Source organism: Arabidopsis lyrata (genome assembly GCF_000004255.2).
Source record: "Arabidopsis lyrata subsp. lyrata unplaced genomic scaffold ARALYscaffold_5, whole genome shotgun sequence".
Lineage (NCBI taxonomy): Eukaryota > Viridiplantae > Streptophyta > Magnoliopsida > Brassicales > Brassicaceae > Arabidopsis > Arabidopsis lyrata.
Window position 1 is genome coordinate 12,807,280 of NW_003302551.1, and position 15,547 is coordinate 12,822,826.

The following is a 15,547-nucleotide window of genomic DNA, read 5'->3' on the forward strand; positions in this document are numbered from 1 at the left end:
CTCTTATGCGTGTATGTGAGTCAATTTGCTTATTTTACAAGTGAAAAATCCTAGTTTTTTAGGTTAATTGTTAGTTTTGCTTTTGAATATATTGTTTTTTCCTTGCAAATTTATTTTAAAAAAGAAAGCTGATAATGATTCGTTAATAGTTTTTGTAGTATATGAAAAAGGCATACTTTTTGAAGTTTTGCGTAGGGCACTCGCAGATGTCGGACCGGCACTGAATCAACAACAACAAAAACAACAAAATATGTCAAGAATCTCACAGCAGATCTCTTAATTAATCTAGGGTTCTTCTGAATTCAATGTATTTTTTTCATAGGAAAATTGTGTCAGAAAATAATTGATTCGCGTTACAAAATAAAAGAAAAAATGACGAAATTATTCAGTACTGGAAATGATGCGATGATGAAACGTTATTATGACTTTTTTTAGGGAGACTTTACGCAGAGGTAAAAACAGAGCAAGTAATTTGCGAATCAGTAAATGTCTTTTTTTTGTCTCAAACAATAGAAAAAACACGTAACTAATGGCCCTCAATTTTCCAATAATAACGAAAAAACCATGTTGATTTTTTGATATGCGCGTGACAGACGCTTTGACTTTTGAGAGAGAATAAAAACGAACTGACAGACATTAAATGCTCAACATGTGAAGTGACTCTTACCAAACTAACAATAATTGTTTGTTTCTCGATTTAGAGCAATTTTAACACGCTACAAACATATATTACACGATTTTAATACTTATACACATGTAAACACATACATAGAGCGTTAAAAGTTATTATAGTGTTAAGCTATTAGATCTATGTATACATGTAAATATATACATATATACACATATATATAATAGATAGTTATTAACATTTATATACAAGTAAACACGTATATAGAACGTTGTTAACATTAATGTAAGCACGTATATAGAACGTTATTAACAAGTAAAATACATTTATATACAAGTAAATACGTACATAGAGCGTTATTAACATTAAAATACATGTAAGCACGTATATAGAACGTTATTAACATTTGTATACATATAAACACGTAGATAGAACGTTGTTAACATTTGTGTACATGCATGCACGCTACAAAGCCACCTATATTCGTCTAGGAAGAAACAAAAAAAAAACTTCGTCGGTTTACTGAGCGCGTGAGGCTAAATATGGAAAGAGGATGGGCTAATGTTAGAATTGTTTTAGACCCCGACAAGATTTTATCAAAAACTAATTTCATCCCAGATCTCTACTTCTAAGCTAATTATCTCTTTTTTTAATTAGGCCAAATAATTATGGGCCTAGTCTATTTACTTTTTCTATTATTGTCAACACGTAACATCGATAATTGATGAGGGATTACTATTTACGTCCAACATTGTTTCCCGTTTGAACCACCTGAAACGCTAAGTGACCAGAGCTCTGTTTTGTTTCTATTTTCATGACTTTGTGTGTTGTGTTGTATTGAATGTTTCTCTCTCCCTCTCTCATCATCTAATCTTGAATCTCCATTTCTTCTTCTTCTTCTCTCTCTTTTTCTCATCTGTTTTATATCTCTCTTACACTTAATCTTCTCACGGCCATGGAAGAGAACTCAAGTCAAAACGAGCTATTGGATACAGTTCAGAAGTTTTTCAGAGTTTACATACCAAATCAAACCGCAGATGACATGGTACGTTGCTTAAGATCTCTTAGAACAGAGCATTTTCGTTCTGTTTTTGCAAGATCTTGTCCTTTTTTTTCCTAGTTTTGGATGATATCTTAGAAGAATCTTGAAAATTTTAGCTTTAGTAGACATTTTTTTAGGTTTTAGGTTGTTGTTTTATGTGGCAAATCCGCCGGTAATATGATGTGTTTCTCTATTGTTTTGTACAGAATCTACCTTTGGTTTTGGACAAGATCTCAGGGAAGCCTCTTCCTCGGAAGGTGACTGTTAAAAGCGTGTCTTCCGGGAACATTTGGAGGATGGAAATGAAAGCAAACGGTGACACCGTGTTTCTCCGAGACGGGTGGAAGAGAATCGTCAAGGACGAGAATGTGACAGAGACAATTTTCTTGGAGCTTGAGTTCGATGGTTCTGGTGTATTCCACTTTTGTGTGTATGAGTATGGTTCAATGTGTAAAAGGATGAGATCTCCAATGGAAAAAGAAGTGATAAAAGTGGACAGTACTGAAGAAGAAATTGAAGAAGATGTGCTTGTGGATGATGAAGAGAGCACAAAAGGGCTTGAGGAGTCGCCAAGAAGAGGTATCAAAAACACTTTACATTTTCGATGTTTATAAGAGACTCAACTAATGTTTTTGTAAGTGTTCTGTTTCCTAATCATTGGATAGGTGGTACAAGTAGAAGACGTGAGAATTTGAAGACTGACAGTCATAAGTTTTACGAACATCTAGGCAACAAACTAAATCCGTCGTTTCCGGTTGATATGACTCAGAGTAGAACGGTAAAGAAAACGAAATGTGACAAAAAAAATAAATTCAAAATGGTTTTGTCATTCATTATGATTAGTCCATCAATTGGTTTTGATTTTGCAGCGCATACCGTCTTTACTTATAAAGGACTACAACTTGACATTTCCAAACATGGTTATCGTGCGTGACAAGATTGGCATATTGAAGAGGAGAATCGCGGTTTGGAAGAACAAATCCGTGTATCTAAATGGAATCAGTAGTATCATCCGAAGGAATCATGTGAAGCCAGGTGATGAAATGGTATTCGAACTAAAGATGGTCAATGGTTATCACGGTTTGGTTCACGAAATCAAGGTCCACATTATCAAAGCCTGATCATAGTTTTACATGTTGTTCTACTTCTATCTTAGAGAATGTTGATTGAAAGGTTAAGGTTGTTTATGTTGTTGTGTTGATCATGTTAGTTTTGTATCTGTTTTGTATGCCTTCTCTTTTGTTGTAAAACCTCTGGCCACATAAATGCATTTGGAAGAGAAGTCATCATTGGCTTCATGGTCGGTATAGCTTCAGGGAATCTGCAGATACAAACAAGAGAATGTAACTACAAGAATGATGCAGATACAACAAGACTTAAGTAAAGATTCAAGTGTACGTAGAAGATTTCTGATTTCTGTAGTCTCTGTGGAAAGATTTCAAGAATCAAATCCATTTGCTAGTTTAACTTTTCCGCATAGTCTAAAGGCAACATCTAAGTGAACAGCCTATAAACCATTTCAGTTTGCATTGTCTACGAGTTTCGATGTTTAAATAAGTCAATATAAAATGATATAAGTCTACAAAAAAATAAAATAAATCGATAATGCCCTTAAATTAATATGGATTTAAACATTTTATGAGTTTTTTATTATTAATTTTGCGTTAAGTATGAATTTAAGTTATATAATTTCAAATTAATTATTTTCAAAGTTAAATTACAACTTTAAATTGTAAAGTATTTTAAAATTAAAAATCTTTTATACTTTTTACTTCCAAATCCATTAAAATCCACGAATAAATCATTGAATGAATAACACGTGATTTCAAAAAATATATTAAAATTAATGATCCAAAACATATAATTTATATATATATATATATATATATATATATATATATATATTTCTATGTAAATTAAAATACATGTATGATTATAAGTGTCAACTTTTAATTTTAAGTGTTCTTTCTTTTTTGCAAGACGGTCAATCACATTCAAATTGCTTAACGAGACGCATGTATTTTGCATTATTGTCAATAACTTAGCAAATCAAGGACTATTGAATTGGTCTTTTCAACAAATCCATTGTTTTAAAATAGAATTAGCGGTCCTCCCTTGTGTAAAGGAATCGATTTCCACCTTTCACAATTCCAATGAATAACTGACTCCATTTTTCTATTTAAAGGCCTAAGACATAGAACATTTATGCAAAACAAATTGTTTAAATCAATTTATCTTCTTCTGATAAGGATTTTTCACCATCTACTATTTAATCAGAGATGAAAATCATTACATTGTTGTCCATCGTTTTCTCTTGACATCATTTCTAGTTCCAGTCAAAGTTTCTGGTGTCGGTAGACGGTAGTTGTGAAAGAGACCTTCGAAGTTCGAATATGTTATAGGTTATTTGATAGTTGATACTAGACAATGGAACCAGTTTAAAAAATGTTGTCATATTCCGAAGTTGCTCGAGAAACCATGTTATTGTATGGCTCGTAAAGACCCGGTGATATCTGGATATGCTACTATGATTCTTGATCAATGTCCTGATACGCCTGAACCCAAATGTTAAAAACATATAGGGGTGATTGGCAATGGACTTTCAAGACTTTAACTGCTTTTAAAGTTGTTTTTTTTTTTGCAATCAAGCTTTTAAGACTTTATAAATTTTTAAGTTTTAAAAATCTTTAAAGTCTCTATCCTACATTAACTCTTTCTTCTTTTCCAATTTCCAAACAAAAATTAAAGCCTCATAATGGAGACTTTTACTTCAAGAAAGAATAAAAAACCAAAACTTTTATTTTCTATCTTCAGCTTCTTGATGCATGTTAAAGATATACTCCCTCCGTTTCATAAAGAGTGTCGTTTTAAGGTTTTATTTTTGTTTCATAAAGAGTGTCGTTTTAGGTTTTCAATGCAAAATTTAATGATTTTTTATGTTTTATGACTATTAGTATTCTGCAGATTGTTTTACTATTGGGCAGATTATGTTTAGGTATATAGTTAATGATGTTTTTGTTTTGAAAAAACAAAAAATTTAATGTTTTCTTAATCTGTGTGCAAAACTCTAAAATGACACTCTTTGTGAAACAGAGGGAGTATATAGGAAAATAACATCAATATCGCAAATGTATGTTGAAAAGAGATAAAAGAAAAAGTCCAAGGCTCTGTTTAGAAAGTAATATATTTTGTAGGTGAAAATTAGTTTGCAAAAGAACAAAAGAGAAATTAGTAACACCCAATTCCAAATGTGATAAAAAAAGAAATCAACTAGTTTCAAGAAAAAATCCTTAAATAATTTTACTAGAAAATTGAGGGAAACAAAGTTTTATTTAAGAAAAATGTATAACGTTACTATCGGAAAAACATTTAATTAATAGCGTTACTTGAAAAATAACCCGTCAAACATTGATTGGAAAGCAGTAAGAGCCTCTAATAATGTACATATTTCTTTTCTTTTTTCTCTTGTACATGAATGAGGGATTAGTCCCAAGATGGAGTTGATATTGGTCCCAAGAAGAAGGCTGCTGCAAGAAAGAAAGAGCGATTGGTATATGTTTTTGCTTGTGTTCAAGTGTTTGTATCAAATGTTGATCACACATTTGATTGTTCTCTAGTGTAAGGAATGAGAGGCTGCTACATCCGAGGAAGTGAGGAAGAGCAACCATGTTCAACAGAAGTTAGATAACAACAAATGCAAGCCCAAAATAAAAAATTCAAAAACAGATCACACTTTAGGGAGAGAAATTTGAAACCAAGATGCTCAAAGTCTTTGAGTCATTAATAGGACGACAGAGTGAGTGGCGCCTAGAGACTAAAGCCAACTAATCATCGCCTAACAAAGCTCATAGGATAAAAGGTAATGATGTAAAGTACACACTACAGAAAGAAAGAGAAAGAAAAATTTGCAGAGTTTTTCCAAATGGCTAGAGTTACAGAATCACTCTGTTTTTGGATGACGATGCTTTCAGTACTTGTGGTCTCTTTGGTGCTAGCTCAAAATGGTCATAGATTTGTGCACTACGACTTCAGGAACGCTGATCTATACATAGATGGAACGGCAAGTACCGAAGATGGTCGACTGAGACTCACAGATAGTTCAAAAAGATCTACAGGGCATGCTTTCCACCAAAAACCCATACATTTCAGAAACATTTCCTCATCTTTTTCTACAGAGTTTGTTTTTGCGATCATTCCAAAACAAAGAGATAGCAACGGCCAAGGAATGGCTTTTGTTGTTTCTCCAACCATTGATCTAAGGTATGGCGCTTCAGGATCATATCTAGGGATATTCAATAAGACGAGTGATAATCAAACCAAAAACCATATTCTTGCTGTCGAGTTTGATACTAATCCAAGCTCTGAAGCTATAAATATCAATAGTATAGTATCCGTAAAATCTGAAAACGCCAGTTACTATGATGATACAACAAGGAGGAATATAACTCTGTTACTCGCTAGCAAACAAAGAATTCATGTCTGGATAGACTATGATGCTGAGAAGAGATTGCTAGTTGTAACTATCGCTCCACTAAACACGGCTAAACCCAGCTCCCCTCTCTTGTCATTACCCATAGACCTTTCTAAAATCTTCAAGGAGCAGATGTATTTCGGGTTCTCCGGTTCCACTGGTGTTATCAGAAGTCATCAGTATATCCTAGGATGGGCGTTGGCAATAGGCGAAAAAGCACAAAGCCTTGACATTTCTAAAATTTTGGATCTCCCTCAACCAGCACCCTCTTCACCTGCACTCACCAAAGCTCAAGTGATTACAATCTCTATCATCTCTGTTTTAGTATTTCTTATGCTACCAAGTGGGATCCTGTATCACTACTTTAGAAAGAAGTACGCAGAGGTTTTTGAGCAGTGGGAACAACTGTTGTAATTCTCACGATCTCTCTATATTTTACTCTTTCTTTCTCATTTGTGTTCACTTGTTCTAGAGAAAAAACAAGAACACATTTACTTTAATCTTCTACATTGATAATTGCTTGGATACTTTTCTTACAAGACACACACACATACATATAGTGGTTTTTTCTCCACTTGCTACACTACACTCACTTAGACTCGAGACCATACTTCTAGTCATCATTACCCTAAGACTAGAACCAAGCTTACAAGCAAAGAACTACTAAACCTTACACAACAACAACTCCACTCTACTCTAGCTAAAATCATAAGCAAACTCCAACAACTATTAGTTGGACAAGCTAACAACAACACTAACACATGTTTGGGCCTAACTAAACAATTAGCCCAATCCCTTTTATTATTACAAAACAACAAGTCCAACTTCTTCTACCTTGTTGACTTGTTCTCTTGTTGTCGTTGACCTCTTTCACGACAACTTCTCTTCTTCGCTAGCTTCTTCTCTTTGCTCTGTTCTTCTTCTTCTTCTCACTAAAGCTTTCTCCTTTGTTGCAGATTTAATCAAGAACTCAATCTCAACAACAACAATATAGCCCCCAAAGATTCTCGTTTAGGACCCTTTACAAAGCGACCAATGGTTTCAAGGGGGATCGGGTTATTGGAGCAGGAGGATTTGGCAAGGTTTATAAAGGAGATTTATCTGATGGTACTCAAGTTGCAGTGAAGAAATCTAGAATCGAAAATTAAGATCAAGGATTATAAAAGCACTTCTTTTATTAACTTTAGAACTAACTCAAACTAAAGCTCTCCTTAATCTCTCTCTCGAATCTCTTAAGGTTTACCACAAGCTTTGGCAACTCTTATATAGAAAATCACAAGACCTAATCCTAAACAAACTATGACTTGTTTTAGATAACTCCTAAAACTAATATCTATGGATAACTCCCAAAGATATGACATTATCTCTTAATTAAAACAACTAACTTATCGCCCAAGTTACTTCTTCTTCAAGCTTACACCAACATTCTCCCCTTTAAGCTTGAAGTCTTCTATTGACACATCATGAACTCCAATGAGATCTCTCATCTCTTTATGCTTAGTTCTTCCAAGTGCCTTGGTTAAAATATCTGCTCTTTGTTCTTCACCAGGAACATGATCCACCTCAATCTGACCATTCTCTACGCATTCACGTATAAAATGATACTTTCGATGAATATGCTTGCTTCTTCCATGAAATACCGGGTTCTTCGTAAGTGCAATAGCTGACTTGTTATCAACCCTTATAGTTACTTTGTCACACTCTACTCCAATGACTTCCGCAAACAGTTCTTGTAACCATATAGCTTGCTTGGCTGCCTCCGTAGCTGCCATGAACTCGGCTTCGCAAGAAGAGAGAGCTACCACTTGTTGCTTCTGAGAACACCATGTAATAGGACATTCATTGAGATAAAAGACGTGACCAGCGGTGCTCCTTCCATCATCAAGATCTACATTGTGACTGCTATCACTATAGCCCACTAAACCTGACTCGATTCCTTGCTTAAAATGTAGACCATGAGTTAAGGTTCCCCGAATGTATTTTAAAATCTGTCTCAATGCCGTTCCATGTGATTCTCTTGGTTCCTGTAAGTACCTACTCAAGATCCCAACGCAGAAAGAAAGATCAGGTCGTGTATGAAGTAGGTACCTAAGACATCCGATGTTCCTCCTATAATCTTTCTCATTGACTCGCTTCTCTTCTAGTGCCTTAGAAAGTTCAAGACCTGAAGTCATTGGTGTATGAACCGCGTTACACTCACTCATCCCAGCTTCTTCAAGTATCTTCTTTGCATATCTTTCTTGCCTTAACACAATCCCATCATCTCCTTGAAACACTTCAATTCCGAGATAGTAGGTGAGTTTTCCCAAGTCGCTCATCTCAAACTTTCCCGCCATTCCTTTCTTGAAATCAAGTATCACATCCAAGCTTGATCCCGTGACTAGTAAGTCGTCAACATAGACAGCTACTATGAGAAGGTTCTCCTTTTCTTTCTTTCTGTAAAGCGAAGGCTCTTTAGAACATTTTTCAAAGCTTAATTCTCTGAGAATTTTGTTTAGCTTAGTGTTCCATGCCCGAGGAGCTTGTCTTAGTCCATAGAGAGCCTTATGTAGCTTGTAAACTTTTCTTTCACTTCCTTTAGTCACAAAACCTTCAGGTTGACTTACATACACATCTTCTTTCAATTCTCCATGGAGGAATGCAGTTTTAACATCTAAATGGTGCACTTCCCATCCGTTTGAAGCTGCTAACGCTATGATGAAACGTATTGTCTCAATTCTTGCTACCGGAGCAAATACTTCTTCGAAATCAATCCCATGCCTTTGCACATACCCGTTTGCCACAAGTCTTGCCTTATGTTTGTTTATGCTTCCGTCGGAGTTACGTTTTAGTTTAAAAACCCACTTCAAGCCAATTGGTTTACAACCAATGGGAAGATCAACAAGACTCCATGTTTTGTTTTTTTCTATTGACATGATCTCTTCTTCACACGCATTCCTCCACTCTTGTAACTTATTTGCTTCTGTGAAGTCACTTGGTTCCTCGTTGGTCATAAGCAAAAGATGTTCTCCTTCGATTTCTGCCATTAACACATAGTCACTAAGATAACTCGGCTTTGTGACTTGTCTTCCTGATTTTCTCAATAAAGGTACCATCGAGGTTTGCACTGTCGGGGTCTGCTCTGTTTCAACACTTTCAGACTCCTTATCTGCTGCATCTTCACCTTCTTCGTCATAACCATTGTCATCGTCTCTGTTCACTCTGTTTTCCTCTGTTTCTTGAATGCTCTCATCACTAATCCCGTGATTTCCAAAGTCTCCTAAATTGAGAGTGAAAGTTCCTGATTCTTGGCTAGATTCTTCTGTATTACTCCACTTCCAGCCTCTGTTTTCGTTAAAAACGACGTCCCTGCTCACTGTGATTTTTCGAGTTGTCGGATCCAAGAGGCGATATGCCTTTGAACCGGGTTCAGTCCCAAGATATATAAGAGCTTTTGACCTGTCATCAAGTTTTTTCAGATGTGGTCCATCTATCTTAGCATAGCTCATACATCCGAAAACTCTCATGTGTTCTACATTCGGCTTCTTGTTTTTAAACAATTCATACGGTGTTTGATTTGTCAAGGCTCTTGTCCCTACTCTGTTTATGATATAAGTTGAATGTCTCACAGCTTCTCCCCAAAGATAATTAGGCATGTTCATGTGTTTAAGTAAACTTCTAGTCATTTCCATGAGAGTCCTATTTCTTCTCTCAACTACTCCGTTTTGCTGCGGAGTGTATGGAGCCGTTAGATGCCTATTGATGCCTTCTCTCACACAAAACTCTTGAAACTCACGAGACATGAACTCTCCTCCTCTGTCGGTTCTAAGTGTCTTGATTTTAGCTCCACTCTCTTGTTCAACCAGCTTCTTGAATCCTTTGAATTTGTCAAATGCCTCACTTTTCTCCTTTAGCAATATTGACCACATGTAACGAGAGTGATCATCTATTAGAACGAATACATATCTCTTCTTGGCAGCTGTAGAAGGTGATATCGGTCCGCAGAGATCACCATGGATGAGTTCTAATACTTGTGATGCTCGATAAGAGGTTGAACTTGGAAATGTTTGCCTTGTTTGTTTTCCTAGTAAACAAGATGCACACGCTTCTTTTTCTTTTGGTACACTGTGAATTCCTGTGACTAATTCTTTTGCAACCATCGACTTTATAGTTTCAAGATTGATGTGTCCAAGTCTAGCATGCCATAGTGTTGAATCGCTAGACTCCACAAGCTGCAAACAATCCGTTTCTTCCACTTCCAGGTTCACTTTGTAGAGTCTGTTTCTTGATCTTGTTGCCTTGACTAGCAAATTTCCATCTCTGTCATGTAAGGTTAAGTAATCATCTCTCATTCTAACATCGCAACCTGCTTCAGTGGCTTGCCCTAAGCTTATGATGTTACTTTTGAGGTCAGGAATGTAGTATACATCAGCTAATATCCTTCTTTCTCCGGTTTTGCTTACAAACAAGATTGATCCCTTACCTTTTATGTCAATTCGTGAGTCGTCCCCAAATCGCACCTTTCCTGTGACCATCTCATTCATTTTACAGAACCAAGCTCGATGTCCTGTCATATGGTTACTGGCGCCATTGTCAAGATACCAAGCTTTGTCGGAACACGTCTCAAAAACTCTTGGCATCACATTCCTCTCATTCAAGTATACTACCTCATGCATCATAAGAGATTCGGCTTCTTGAGTGTCTTCTTCTTCCTTTTCTTGAAACTTGATTAACTTGAGAAGTCGATCAGGACAATTTGAGGCATAGTGCCCTGTTTTATCACATCGATAACATGTTACCTTAGACTTATCTCTCTGTTGATAGCCCTGTTGATACCCGTAATCTCTGTTTTGATATCCAAACCTTCCACGACCTCTTCCAAGGCGACCACGACCTCGTCCTCTTCCTCCATCTTGTGATTCTGAGTTCACAAACATGAGCTTACTCTGATCTTCTTGTGAATCTTCTTCTTCATCACAGACTCGATCTTCGTAAGTTTTAAGCCTTCCTACAATGTCTTCAAAGGTTATGTTCTTAAGATCTAGAACTTGTTCTAGAGTTGCAGTTATATGGATGTATTTCTTCCTAGGCAAACTCTTAAGAAACTTCTTAACAACCTTTGTCTCTTCAATGTTTTCCCCTAAGGATGCTGCTTTTGTAGAAATCTCCGAGATTCTCCCTGCAAAGTCGTCGATTGTGTCACTTTCTTTCATCTTCAGCCTATCGAACTCATTCATAAGCGTTTGTAACCTAGCTTCTTTCACTCGATCAGCTCCAAGGTTTCTGGCTTTGATGGCGTCCCAGACACCTTTTGCGGTTTCATGTTCTCCAACTTGTAGGATCATCGACTCTGGTACAGATTGGAACAATAAGGCACGGGCCACATCGTTCTTCTCTAAGTCAGCGGAACCGGGATCGATTGTTTCCCACGCCTTATGGACTCGGAGAGTTGCCTTCATCCTCATGGTCCAAACTGTGTAGTTGGAATTTGTTAACATCGGACATTGTATGGATGAGGATACTCCCTCCTTTGGTTTGTCACCCGTCGTGGCCAATTCACTCATATCTCTAACGATCTTTGTTCTTAATCACGTTTTGAGAAACAAAGTTTATAGGCTCTGATACCAAATCTAGAATCGAAAATTAAGATCAAGGATTATAAAAGCACTTCTTTTATTAACTTTAGAACTAACTCAAACTAAAGCTCTCCTTAATCTCTCTCTCGAATCTCTTAAGGTTTACCACAAGCTTTGGCAACTCTTATATAGAAAATCACAAGACCTAATCCTAAACAAACTATGACTTGTTTTAGATAACTCCTAAAACTAATATCTATGGATAACTCCCAAAGATATGACATTATCTCTTAATTAAAACAACTAACTTATCGCCCAAGTTACTTCTTCTTCAAGCTTACACCAACAAGAAAGTCTCCCATGGTTCACAACAAGGGTTACAAGAGTATATTTCAGAAATTGCTACAATGACAAGACTAGGGCACATGAACCTTGTTCAACTCCGTGGGTACTGCAGGAGGAAAGGAGAGCTCATTGGGCATATGCCCAATGGGAACCTCTCTGAGTACTTGCTCAAAGGTGATGGTCTTAGTTGGTTACAACGACTTCATATAATAAAAGGAGTTGCTTCTGCTCTGTGTTATCTACATGAAGGCTGGGGACAAGTTGTGCTGCACAGAGATATAAAAGCAAGTAACGTTCTTTTAGATGCCAATCTGAATGCAAAGCTAGGAGATTTTGGGCTTGCTAGATTCCACGATCGTGGCATGGCTCTTGAAACCAGACGTGTGATAGGAACCACTGGTTACATGGCTCCAGAGCTAATGATAATGGGAGTGGCCACTACTTGGACTGATGTCTATGCATTTGGAGCTTTAATGCTTGAGGTGATTTGTGGGAGGAAGCCAGTCGACCCAAACAGACCCAAACACCTGAAATATATATTACCTATTTGGTGTTTCTGTTCGATGATATTGTCTGATTTATATTTTGTGTTTCAAATGTTGTTAAGAGACTACTGAACTTGTTTGGAAAAAAAAATGAGTTTCACATAAATCTGGTCTCTTTGGCCTAGAAATGAAATTACGCGAAAATATTGTGGCAAAGCTGAAACTCTTTAATATGTGGGCCCCGCACGATCAAGATTCTGTGGCGAAAAGTTCAGACCAAGCCACATCAAGATATGTTAATGACGTGGCATGCTCTTATTGGCTATGAATCTGTTCTGGATAACAAAAGCATCATCTGTGAAAACACACAAACAACGAAAGTCTTTTTTGCACTCGCCATGGTGTCTCATCTTCAATGTATGGCATCCACATTGTTTACTTGAGGTACAAGCAAAACATCTAAGTTCGTCGACCTCCTCTTAATGGCTTCAAGTTCAACTTCATTCCCGTTAACCATCGCGCCACCACAGGGTGTCAGGTTTAACCGAAGAAAACCACGGTTAACCGTGTGGGCTAAGCAAACGGCTTTTCAACTCGGGAAACCGAAGGGTGATGATGACTCGGAGGGAAAACCAAAAGGGAAGAACCCGTTTCAGTTCGACTTCGGAAAGTTACCGGACATCAAGTCACTGATACCAGTTGTGACGAATCCTTCTACCGGTTTAGTGTTTGGCAATAACAGAAAGAAAGATCCTGGTACGATTTTTGTGGCCGGTGCTACAGGACAAGCTGGTATACGTATAGCTCAAACGCTCTTGCAACGAGGATTCAGCGTTCGAGCCGGTGTTCCTGACCTTGGAGCTGCCCAAGACCTCGCTCGTGTCGCGGCTACTTACAAGGTCCGGTTTTGTTTTAAGTCCTTCGATTCATAATCTGTCCATTTTCTAAACGCGATAAAGATGATCTTGAATTTTGGTCGCAATCGCACTTTAGATTAAGGACAACGATTACAAATTACACCATTGATTTAGCGATTTAGCGATACAAACGCAGTCTGATTTTGAAATTTGTATTGACTTCGCATGTAATTCGGTTTGCCTTATTCAATTTTCTGTTTTCGAAAATAATTCACAAAAACATGCGATGCGAATTTGTGGCGTTTAGCGTTTTGATTTATCGTTTGACGATCAGCTTTTCGACAGATTTTATCAAATGATGAAGTCAAGAGGCTAAACGCAGTTCAATCCCCCTTCCAAGACGCAGAATCAATCGCAAAAGCGATTGGAAACGCGACTAAAGTTGTTGTGACGGTTGGGGCGACAGAAAATGGTCCTGACGCCCAAGTCTCGACCTCAGACGCTCTGCTCGTGGTCCAAGCGGCTGAGCTCGCTGGTGTAAGCCATGTGGCGATCGTTTATGACGGGAGCATCAGCGGATCCACGTACAACGTGCTAGACGGGATTACTTCGTTTTTCGGCAACCTTTTCGCAAAATCTCAGCCATTGACTATCTCTGACCTCATCGAGAAAGTAGCTCAAACGGACGTGGCGTACACGCTCATAAAGACGAGTTTGGTGGAGGATTTCTCGCCGGAGAAAGCTTATAACGTCGTCGTTTCAGCTGAAGGAAGTAACAGCGGCAGTGGCAGTAGTTCGTCCGAGGCCTACAAAGTAATGTAATGTATGCGATAAAAAGGGATTATTATCATACATTACATTGAAACGAAATCATTTGGTTATGAATTGGTTTTGATTAATGGTTTTATTAACTTTTTTGGTGTTCTGTTTTGTTACCAGGTCCCGAAGTTGAAGATTGCATCGCTGGTAGCAGACATTTTTGCGAACACGGCCGTGGCAGAAAATAAGGTAAAGTATAGTACAAGTAACTTACTAGTCAAGTTTGTGATTGTTCATCATACAAACGCAGACACTAGGGCAAGAATTATTGCCGTTGAATTAACTTTTATATGTGTTTGCGCTCAAAAGCATTAGCTTTGTTTTGTGTGTCCTTTTGCAGGTGGTGGAAGTTTCTACAGATCCATCAGCACCGTCGCGGCCAGTGAACGAGCTTTTCAGGTAAATGAGTTTCGGATTTAAACACGTTCTCGATATAAAGTCTGTAGCTTAGATTAATGTTTGTGTTAACTTCTTTTAATGAAATATTATCTATGAATCTATGATAGTGTAATCCCGGAAGATGGGAGGAGAAAAGTGTACGCAGCTGCGATTGCAAGGGCAAGAGCAGAGGAAGAAGCTAAAGTTGCAGCTGAGAAAGCCCGAGAGGCAGCAGAAGCAGCGAAAGAGTTTGAGAAACAAATGCAAAAGCTATCTGAGAAAGAAGCAGAAGCTGCTAGCTTAGCTGAGGATGCGCAGCAGAAAGCTGACGCCGTGGGAATCACAGTGGACGGTCTATTTAACAAGGCGAAAGATATCGGCTCAGGTCTCTCCTGGAATAAACTCGGTTCTCAGTTCGCAACCGCGGTTCAAAACGCTTCAGAGACGCCTAAAGTACAGGTTGCTACGGTCAGAGGACAAGCTAAAGCGAGAAACTTGCCACCCAAGAAAGCAGTGGTGAAACAGAGACCATCATCTCCATTTGCATCCAAACCGAAGGAAGAACGTCAGAAGAAGCCAGAGAAAGAGGTGAGGAAAGTGTTTGGAGGACTGTTTAAGCAAGAGACCATTTATGTCGACGACGACTGAAAACGCCATAAACTATGTCGTTTCAGAGCTCCGTACAGTTTCCTTTTTTTGTTTCCTTCTGTTTCAAGTTAAATTTCTGTAATCATATGATAAAATTATATATAAAAAAACCATTGTTCGTTCTCTCTTTAAATCAATTAAATTCTGATTACAAATTCAAAAAAATATAAATTTGAAGCAAATCACATTCGAATGTATAGTAATCCCTAATACATAATCCAAACTAAAACAAAGAAGATCAAAAACCGCCTTTGAGATAAACCATGAAGAGACAGAAAAAGATGATAACAAGAATCCAAATCCCATCAGCTTGATCATT

The 15,547-nt window shown here is 37.5% G+C and overlaps 4 protein-coding genes across 4 annotated transcripts; all 4 read left to right on the forward strand.

Moving 5' to 3' along the window:
• Window positions 1–6: 6 nt before the first annotated feature.
• LOC9311869 (B3 domain-containing protein REM22) lies at window positions 7–3,115 on the forward strand. The gene is made up of 4 exons (XM_002875755.2): window positions 7–1,673; window positions 1,877–2,249; window positions 2,336–2,448; window positions 2,540–3,115. Exons 1-4 carry the CDS (start codon window positions 1,584–1,586, stop codon window positions 2,789–2,791), a joined length of 828 nt encoding a protein of 275 aa, XP_002875801.1. The 5' UTR covers window positions 7–1,583; the 3' UTR covers window positions 2,792–3,115.
• Window positions 3,116–5,592: 2,477 nt separating this feature from the next.
• On the forward strand, window positions 5,593–6,555 carry LOC9311870 (putative L-type lectin-domain containing receptor kinase II.2). The gene has a single exon (XM_021026186.1). The coding sequence runs from the start codon at window positions 5,593–5,595 to the stop codon at window positions 6,553–6,555; it is 963 nt and encodes a 320-aa protein (XP_020881845.1).
• A 5,548-nt stretch (window positions 6,556–12,103) lies between these two features.
• Window positions 12,104–12,658, forward strand: LOC110228530 (probable L-type lectin-domain containing receptor kinase II.1). The gene has a single exon (XM_021026187.1). The coding sequence runs from the start codon at window positions 12,104–12,106 to the stop codon at window positions 12,656–12,658; it is 555 nt and encodes a 184-aa protein (XP_020881846.1).
• Window positions 12,659–12,891: 233 nt separating this feature from the next.
• LOC9311871 (protein plastid transcriptionally active 16, chloroplastic) lies at window positions 12,892–15,365 on the forward strand. The gene is made up of 5 exons (XM_002875757.2): window positions 12,892–13,425; window positions 13,729–14,196; window positions 14,323–14,391; window positions 14,543–14,601; window positions 14,709–15,365. Exons 1-5 carry the CDS (start codon window positions 13,009–13,011, stop codon window positions 15,226–15,228), a joined length of 1,533 nt encoding a protein of 510 aa, XP_002875803.1. The 5' UTR covers window positions 12,892–13,008; the 3' UTR covers window positions 15,229–15,365.
• The last annotated feature ends 182 nt before the right edge of the window (window positions 15,366–15,547 follow it).